General features: G+C 52.3%; 1 protein-coding gene across 1 annotated transcript; it reads right to left on the reverse strand.

Moving 5' to 3' along the window:
• Positions 1-246: 246 nt before the first annotated feature.
• On the reverse strand, positions 247-4,430 carry LOC306646762 (uncharacterized protein). The gene is made up of 5 exons (XM_079115449.1): positions 3,701-4,430; positions 3,432-3,522; positions 2,932-3,186; positions 2,619-2,703; positions 247-453 (listed from the first exon to the last, which is right to left on the reverse strand). Exons 2-4 carry the CDS (start codon positions 3,479-3,481, stop codon positions 2,625-2,627), a joined length of 384 nt encoding a protein of 127 aa, XP_078971575.1. The 5' UTR covers positions 3,482-3,522; positions 3,701-4,430; the 3' UTR covers positions 247-453; positions 2,619-2,624.
• Between the last annotated feature and the right edge of the window lie 5,506 nt (positions 4,431-9,936).

The raw sequence follows: 9,936 nt of genomic DNA on the forward strand, positions 1-9,936 counted from the left end.
TTGAACCCAGGGCCTTGTGCTTAACCCAGACCTTTTACTCAGCTGGTATATGTCTCTGCCTTTGTGCAGCAGGGGGAGCATCTGGGGAGCAGGAGCTGGTCTGGTTCATCCAGTCTGCTCTGCTGGGGGTTCGGGTGGGTGGGCATAGTGTGAGGGTGATACCCCCCCGCTCCTGGGGTTTCAGTAAATTCAGTGTATGTCCGTGGAAAGAACAGAGATCGTCCCGAAAAGAGTGGAAGTGCCCGTGAGAGGCAGAAGCTATTTTATTCAGGGCATGAAGGACAGGAACTCAGAGACTCCAGGAGGGAGGGGAAAGGTAGACAGTCTTCATCCATAGAGAGGTGACAGTGGATCATGCAACGCTGCCAGTCCCAGGCCACCTTTCTGCTCATCCTGCACAAGTCTGCCTTGGGATCATCACGTGAAAAGCCTGAAGCCTGTGCCCCCAAGTCCCTGGAAAACAGGTATCCGTGATGCTACTCTGGAACCCAAGGGCACAGGGAGTATCACAAGAGTACACAGACACCCTGAGCCCAGAGCTGGCCTTGCCTGCCATGAACTAGCTGTCATCTTTGGACAAGTCACTCAATGTCTGTGAGCTTCAGTCTCCTTGTCTGAGGACACCACCTCACAGCGTTGTGACCAGGCTTAAAAAAGAAAATGTATGCAAAGTTCTAGCATAGTACCTGGCAGAGAGGAGACGTGCTGAACCGGACTCGCTGTCACTAGTTTATCAAGAGCCTGGGTGCTAGTCCCAGGTCTGCCACTATTTCCCTCTCTGTGCCTGCCCATAAAGTGGGGTGTTGAAGGGTTAAATGAGATTATGGATGTGACAGAGGCTCCTAAGATGAGTGATTATCTCTGTCTTTTGAAGTTCACCTCCTTGGGGTTGCCAGGTTTTGTCACCCTCATTCTGTCAGGTTCTCTGTCAGGAACTGCTGCTGCAGAGCCAACCTATATTATCCCCTCTGCCATGAGGCCGAATGAAAGGAAAGAGCCAACGTAACCTCAGCAGGGACTGTGGTTAGACAGGGTGAAGGACTTCCTTCCAGGCCATGGGATGATGCCCTGGGAGGGAGCCAGAAATCATGGGACTGATGCCACTGGGGGAAGGGTTGTTTTCAGGGAAATGGCCAGACTAGGTCTGGCTTGTTAGGCCAGAGTTGCCCAGTGGAGTGAATCAGCTCGGCAATAACCTCACTTTTAGGGACCCTGGAGGGTCCCTCTTTAAACCTGCCCCAGGGCATCCAAGATCACAGAGACAACAGATAGGAACAAAGCCTCTGCAACACGAATTCTCCACAACAGACAAGAGGCAAGAGGTCACCAACCAGATCTAAGTTGTTTCCTCCACCCAGAATACTCTTCCTAGGGTTTGGAAATGGCTGACTCCTCATCCTTCAAGGTTAATTTAAGATGTACCTACACAGAGAGAAACTTCTGACCAGCCCATGCATTCCTTCAACACTATGTGTCGCACTATTCTGGTGCCTGTGAGCAAGATGGAGTCCCTACCCATCTCATAAGAAGTAGCAAGTGACCCACTCCTATTCTTCAACACAGCACACTGTTTTTGTTTTTTGTTTTTGTTTTCCTGTGGTGCTGGGGATTGAATCCAGGGCCTTGTGCAGGTGAGGCAAGCACTCTACCAATGGGCTATATCGCCAGCCCAGCACACTGTTTAACTCTTCTTTAGAAGTGTAAGCTGTAGGAGAGCAGGGGTCTCAACCATTTATTTCAGAAACGTGAACCCAGCGATTAAACCTGGTACAAACCACAAAATAGGCCCTTGATAAATAAATATGCCCTTCTTGAGTAAATAAATGGACACACGGAGAAACAAAGTTGTACTGAGAGGTGGGCACAAACTTTAGAGATCCACAGAAATGTGAAGAACGCAGACACACAAGTTGATTGCCTTGACAGCAGCCTTCAAGCCAATCCCCAGTCTTCCTTCCCGTTATTTTTTCTGCTTGACCACTCCGCTTTGGGGTGGAGTCACTTTTGCTCTGAGGCTGACTTAGTTGGTACTCAGGAAATGACCTAACCTAGACTCCGAAACTCCCTGTGATGGGCACAGAGTTGGCATTATGTTTAAGCCTCTATTTATTTATTTATTGGGGGGGGGCTACCAGGGATTGAACTCAGGGGCACTCGGCCACTGAGCCCCATCCCCAGCTCTATTTTGCATTTTATTTAGAGACAGGGTCTACTGAGTTGCTTAGCGCCTCGCTTTTACTGAGGTTGGCTTTGAACTCGCGATCTTTCTGTCTCAGTCTTTCGAGCCGCTTGGGATTACAGGCGTGCGCCGCCCCGCCCGGCTTGGACTCTCCTTTTTTGAGAGTCTTCGGATGAATAGATATTTCAATGTCATATATGTCAACCTTTTTAAAAAATATGTGGTGGCTGCAAAAGGGCACGAAAGGATAACCCTGCAGGGACCCACGTCCGGCTCACGGGGACCCTCCCGTGCACTTTGACACCTTCGTGAGCTCCAGTCTCAAGACCAAAGCTGCTGGCTCCCACCTGGTACTTTGCCCCGCTCTTCCCCACGCCCAGCTAAGCCCCGCCCACGACCCACCCTCCTCAAGGTCCCGCCCACCGGCCCCGCCCCTCACCGGTTCTCACGGACGCAGGGGAACTAGGTGTCGCTTCCTCTTGCCCAGGAACTGGTAGTTAATGTTCTGCCACCGGTGCTTCCACCTGGAGGGCGGGAGGGTGGGACAGACGGGAAAGGGCAACGCGGGTCCTCGCCCAGTCCCCCGGCCCCTCCCCCTCCTGACGCCTCAGGGCCCGCCCTTCCCAACATCCGCCCCCTCCTTCGCTCCGGGTCGGTGGTCCGGAACTCGGCGGATCCGCCCCTTCCTTAGACCCCGCCCCCGTTCAGGCCTCGCCAGGCCAGGGGCCCCGGGCCCGGCTCCCCGCGCTCACGTGAGGCGCGGGCGCGCGCCATAGCAGCAGGGCCAGCGCGCCGACGGCACGTCGGTGAGGCCGGTGGCTCCCGGCAGCAGCAGCAGGTTGCGCGCCGGCCAGCGCCAGGCGGCGCCCGGCTGACGGTGGCGCTGCGGGCTCAGCCAGTAGTCGCCCAGGCTGCGGCGGGCGGCGGGCTCCGGCAAGGTCGGGCCCCGGCTGCCCCAGAAACACAGATCCTGGTCCAGGCGGTGCGGGGGCGTGGCCCGGGGCCGCCTGCGGGGGAGCCGGAGAGCGTCACCCAGGGAGGCACGACTGCCGGGAGGAGGGAGCCGTCTCGGATCGGGGTCGTGGGTCAGGATCACTTCTGGTCCGATTTAGAGGAACTGGGAGGAGGGTCAAAGGTCCCCCCCAAGACCCTCAGAGCCCTTCCGGATCTGGGCGCGCCCTCCCTCGGACCCCCAGCCGTGCTGCCAGGCCAGGACTCTGTCCCGCCGGTGCCCTCCCTTGGTCCCCCTCACCGGGACAGAAGAAAATTCACCACGAAGTGGGCAGTCTCGGTGAATAGCATGGTGTCCAGCCCGCCTGCCCGGGTTTCGGCCCCTTTAATACCTGCTTGAGCGTGGAGGGGGAGGCTTGAAAGCCCATATTCCCCCAGGGCCAGCTGTTTTTAGCAAGAGGCGTCAGCTGTTAGGGGCGGGGCGGGGGTCGGGGCCGAGCTGGGCTTTTCAGTGGGGCCTACTCCGTTGTATGCCCCCACCAGCAGCTTCAACGGAAGGGGGCTAGTCACCAGATCTTCAGGTTCCCTAGAGACAGGTCCCCTTAGGCCAAAGACAAAAGCGCAAGGACAGGTAGAGGCAGCAAGAGAGGTCCAGAGGCAGGAAGATCAGCTGTGTTGGAGAAACGCTTTTCCTTCCCACCCAAGGGCCTCCAGCCTCTGTTCCCTCCATGGATGGTGCATTATAGGGAACCCACACCGCAGAGGGCCCGCCAGTAACGATCTGCAGAATTCCAAACACACATAAGTCTTTAAAGAATAGAAAGTATCCTCACGCTCACCCCCCAAAAGTTAAAAATCCTGATCTGGGCTCACTTTTGGGACTGAAGAATAAACAGGCTCAGAGCTGGGTGAACAAAAACAAAAGTAAACTCTAGCTTCCTCAACTGTTTCTGCTTCTATAAAGGGAGACAATCCTTCTGTGCCCTTGTCTGGCTTAGAGCATGGGGTTCAGGGTTTAGGGCTTGGAGCCCAGGCTGGGCCCTGCTCCTTGACGCCCTGGGGATCCAGAGGAACTCACTGGCCCAGTTCCCTTTCCCACACTGCCAGTATGGGCTATTTCCCCCCTAGTGACTCACACTAGCTGCCCTTGAGAGTGGGCAGCTGTTTTGAGCCCCCAGAGCCCAACACAGGCCCTGGCTTGCCCCTTCCAATTGTGCAGCCATATTTGGGGATCTAATCTCTTTTCCCTCCTTAGGGAATCTGCCTCCTCCAATCCCTTCTTTTTTTCCCATCTTCAACCTCTCCCTCCCTGATGGCTCCTTCTCATCAGCAAACAAACAGGTTCTAGTCTTTCCTATCTTTGAAAAAACAGAAAGTCCTCCTTCAACCCCACACCCTTCCCCAGCCCCCCTTCACAGCCAACATTCTTGACAGAGTTATGTGCATCCTTGTTTCCACTTCCTCCTTTGACCCCTGCAATCTGGCTTCCTCCCCCAGCATGGGCAGAAACAGCTCCTCAAGGTCGCCCCTGATCTCCCGGTTGCTTAAATCCAAGCAATGCTTGCAAGTCTTTATCTGACTTGACCTCTTGGCAGTGGCCGACTTCAACCCAGTCAAAAACACTCCCTCTTAGTGAGATAATGTTGGGCCCTTGTTTTCTAGATGCTGGGCACTCTTGATTTCTTAATATCTCACCAGCTGCTGCTCTGTGGCAGGTTTTTGAACCACTGCTCACCACCTAATCACAGTTGTTCCTGGCCCCTCCACGGCCTGAGCCTGGAGTCCCATCCCTTCCCAGGTGCTCTGCGTTCAGCCTGTGTCAGACACTTCTGTTCTTCAGCCAACCCCATCTACTGGGACCCTCCAGTGGATGTCCCACCTCACAGCAAACATGCCCCGCCTCTGCTTTCCATTCCACATCCCCCAGCTTGGCCATTTTCCAGTTGTCTGAACCCCAAATCTGGGCTTGGTTCTAGACTGCCTTGTTTTTTCTTATTCTATAAGTTCTGAACCCCCCGTCCTCTCCAGGACATATCTAAAATCCCAGTGCTAGCCAGGTGCAGTGGTGCATGCCTGTAATCCCAGCTATTCACGAGGCTGAGGGAGGAGGATAGCAAACTCAAGGCCAGCTTCAGCAACTTAGCAAGACCCTGTCTCAAAGTGTATTTTATAAAAGGGCTGGAAATATATCTTAAAGGCAGACTGCTCCTGGATTCAATGCCAAGTAAAACATACACACCACACGCACACACAGGAAAAAGGAAATAAAACCCCAATGTTTCCATTTTCACTATCCACACTGACCCAGTGAAGGCCCATCATCCACCTTTTACCTGGGGACTACAACAGCCCCCTTTTCCCAGCTGCCACCCTACATCCCCTATGTGATCTATCCCTCCAGGGCAGTCAGGGTTTTGCCCTTCCAAAACATGAGTATGACTGTCCCCCTCCATAGTATCTATAACACCAAGTTCACAGACAGCACATGCCAGTCTCAGTGCCAGGACAGTTCCCACCTCCATATCTTTGCCTGGGTACCTGCTTCTCACCCTTCAGTCCAGTGTCAGTTCCTTATCAGAGTCTTTCCCACCCCTCAGCCGGGTCAGGTAGCTCCCCTTGCCCTCACAGAACCTGGACCTCGCTTCTGTGGACTAATGAAGCAGTCACTCACAAGCTGGTCTAAGCTGCAGACTCCTGAGCCCTCCCGTTACAGACCTGGGAATGTCAAGATGAATACAACACAGTCCCAGCCCTTGGTGAGTCCACAGGGGCATTATACTGGGATCAGCAACACGTGGGACAAGCAGGCTTTCTGGGAGGGAATGGATGACTGTCAGGAACCTTCTCTGAGAAGTAACGACTGGTGGATGTGAAGGATTTTGAAGAAAACTATTCCAGGCAGAAGGTACATGTGCTTAAAACTGGGAAGAGGGTCTTTTTTGTGAGGAACTGAGGGTGTCCTTTGTGGCTGGACAAAAGACATGAAAAAGTTATTGATGAGATTTAAATAGGAAAGACACAGCTGGGATTGTGGTTTTTTGTTCATTTGTTTTTGTTTTTGATACAGGGGATTGAACTTACTGAGCCACATCCCCAACCTTTTTATTTTTTGAGTCAGGGTCTCACTAAGTGGCTTAGGATCACACTTAGTTGCTGAGGCTGACTGAATTTGTGATCCTCCTGCCCTGGTCTCCTGAGTAGCTGGGATTACAGGTATGCGCCACCGTGCCTGAGATGGTGGCCTTTATAAACTAATTCTGCACTGGAGGAATAAAGCAAGGAAAAAAGTAGGGACATGGGTTAGGGGGCTGCTGGAAGAATCCAGATGGCCAGAGATGGGGAGGGAGCTCAGAACGGTGGCAATCAAAATGGGGCAGAATGAACTGCTGTTGCCTGAGCTGGGAGCTGGGGAAGAGAGAGGGAATGAGGATGTCTCTGGTCCTTGTACCCCAAGGGTGGGTGGAGAGAGGACAGTAGGAGCTGGGACACCCATCTCCCTGTGTCCATCCAAGGTTCCACCTGGCATGGGGTTGTTTTTCCTAGAGGAGCAGATGGAAGCCCAAGAGGTAGAAAGCTGCCTGGCATGGTGGCACAACCCTGTAATCTCAGCAGCTCAGGAGGCTGAGGCAAGAGGATTCAAAGTTCAAAGCCAGCCTCAGCAACTTGGCGAGAGACCCTGTCTCTAAACAAAATATAAAAAGGGATGGGGATGTGGCTCAGTGATTGTGTCCCTGGGTTCAATTCCTGGTACCAAGGTGGGGGGGGGGCAGACATTGAAGGCTGCTGAGAGGACGGTACAAGGCAGGTGGGAGCAGAAAGAGGAAGTTGGGGCAGATATGATGGGGTTTCAGGGAAAGTGGCATCTGGGGTTTCCTGAGAGCTTGGAAATTCCACCCTCTCTGGTTCTAACACAAGACCCAAAATCCTGAGATGCTCCAACCTGGCCCAGTCCTTGGAAACCCTGGGGCCCCCCTCTAGAGGCCACAACCCCTGACAAGTCCCAAGGTGGTTGACTAATGTCAATGTGCACTTCCTGTAGATTAGTCCCTACTACTGATACCTGCGTGACTCCAGTCAATCCTCACCATAAACTCTGGAGGCTCATTTATCCCCATTGCACCTATGAGACTTCAAGGGGTTAAGGAACTTGCTCAAATTCACACAGCTAGGATGAGGCCCAGCAAGGATTTGAACCAAGGTTTGACTGACATCAGAGTGTGCTTTTAACTCCTGTGCTATATTAAGCCTGTCGACCCCTTGGTTGATTGGCTCAATATAGAGAGGAGGCTTTGTGGGGGATTTGCTGGTGGTTGGGATGGCTGTCCCCCTCTCATATCAAGCGATAGGAAATGGTAGTGCTGACGTCAATTGTTACCATGACGATACAGCAACCCTTTTCCTGCCGTCTCTATGGTAACCTGGGGGGTCCATCTGTACTTCGCCCCCTCCTTCTAAAAGGGGGTTCCTTAGGGAGGGGCCAACTAATAAGGTGTCTGAGAGAGAAGACAGGAAAGGAAATGATTTGAACGTATCGTATCTTTTCCCTGAGTCCCTCCTCATTGCTCAGACCGAGAAAAAGGCTGGGACCCAGAGGTCCTGGACTAGGGTATAGGGAAAGCCTTACCCTCGAGAGTGAAGAAAGCACCTCTGCCTTTCCCACCTTGGGGATCTTCTGGAAATGCACCCCACCCCCACCCCATTCTTAGACCCCCTAGCAGAACTGCTGGGAAGTCGGCAGAATGAGGCAAGAGGGTTTTCCCAACCCCCTGCAGGGCTGGCTATCACCCAGCCTCTGGAGAGTATCCTTGGCTGTCTGGCTCTCTGTTGCCCCTTGAAGCCAAAGGTTGGAACAGCAGCAGTTGGGTCCTCCTGCTCCGTACTGGCTGGGCCAGGACTTCCTGCCTGGTATTGTACAGGCATGACCTTATGGAAGTTTTGCAGCAGGTGTCATGAATCCCATTATCCAGATTTGGAAATGGAGGCTAAGAAAGGCTTATAAATTAGTCTAAGTTCATAAAGTCAGTAAATGGCAGAGCAGGCCTTGTACTCAGGACTAGAGTTTAGGCCAGAGATATTTCCAGTGCAAAAGAGGAAGAACAGAATAGGATGGACATGGAGGAGAAAAATGGAAGAATGAAGTGACTTGGGTTGGAGTCTGTCATACTCCCTGTCACTTGCAAAACAAAGTTCAAACTCCTCAGCCTGGTACTTGGAGGACTCCTAACTCAGCTTCCATTAACCCATCCCTGATCCCCTGCATTAGGCATGAGCTCTCAGTACATGGCATGGCCCAGGTAGGTGTTGGTGAAAATAGAACTGAATTTCTTGAACTTGACCCTCTCCTTCTTGCCTCTGGGCCTTTACCCACAATGTTTTCTCCACCTGGAATACCCTTTCCCCTTGCTCATGGATATACTAGAGCTAACCAGCTCCAAGGTCTGGCCCACTGGCAAGGTCAGTGTCTGGAATCTTGGCATCCCACACAAACCAAGCTTGTGGGAGGTAGCAGTAAATGTTTTGCTTTTGTTTTTGGTATTGGGGCTCTCTACCACTGAGCTACATCAACTTATTTATTTTTCTACCAGGGATTGAACCCAGGGGTGCTTAACCACTAAGCCATATCCCTAGGCCTATCTTTTTAAAACTTTTTGAGACAGGGTCTTGCCAAGTTGCTTAGGGCCTCACTCATTTGCTGAGGCTGGCTTCAGACTTGTGATCCTCTTGCCTTAGCCTCCCAAGTCGCTGTGATTACACGCGCCCACCACCACACTTGGCTTATTTTTTATTTTGAGACAGGGTCAAACTAAGTTGCTCAGGCTGGACTTGAACTTTAGGGCCTCCTGCCTCAGTCTCCTGAATTGCTGGGATTACAGGCATGTGGCCTGTACCTGGCTGTGTTTTTCAAGGAAAGGAAGGTTAAGAGGAGGGGTTAAAAGACGTAAGGAAGATAAAAAAACAAAAAGAATGAAACAATTCAGCATTTGGGGCCTGGCAAGGTCATAAAGACCAGCAGTTTGGAAATGCCTGGGAGAGCAGTTTGCATGGAAATCAAGAAGGGCATCCCTTTTCAGGTGAAGGTTGGATCTGAAGTGCTCTTGGAAGAAGCTTGAACTTCTAGGGGAGGGCTATTGAGTCAATTGTGCTTAGCTCTCTGGGGACAGGTGACTAACCTGCTCTTTGGGTTACATTTTTTTTTCTCCAAATAAAAACAATAAGGCTCATTAAAGCAAAATTGGAAAGCAGAAAATACTTGTTTAGCTTTGGGCCGCCTTCGTGTCATGGGCTCCTCCTATGGATGGATTTAAAGGCCTGAGGACACTGAGGAGTGAGCCAGCATCACTCAGTTCCTTCACCTGTAAAATAAGGAAGTTAAGAAATCAGTTTCCTAAATCATCTTTCCCAATCTCTTTGTGATCCCGCCAGTCCTAGGAGAGACTTAAGCTCAAAATGAACTGGGTCAGTCCCTAACACCTCTAATAGAGCCACAGGTGCCCAGGGTCACAAAGTGGCAGACAGCAAAACCTAATTCCAGCTTGGGAGAATTACACGCTCCTGGTGTCGCCAGTCCTTTTTCTGTTTGCCCCACCTGTTCCTCCCTCGCTCCAGGGGGTTCCTATCATCCAGTGTAATAATCTGAATTTCACTGATGACCCCAGGACAGAGAGAGGAAGATGGATGACGGCATGTCCCTGGGGAACATGACCAACAAGAAATGGAGGGAGAAGGGCGGCGCTGGGTCGGAGAAAGGCGGACATGGAAGGGTGGGCCCCTAGGGTCAGGTCCAAGGGAAGAGGCAAGCAGCCCAA

Source organism: Sciurus vulgaris, assembly GCF_902686455.1.
Source record: "Sciurus vulgaris genome assembly, chromosome: 1".
In the NCBI taxonomy this organism is placed as follows: Eukaryota; Metazoa; Chordata; class Mammalia; order Rodentia; family Sciuridae; genus Sciurus; species Sciurus vulgaris.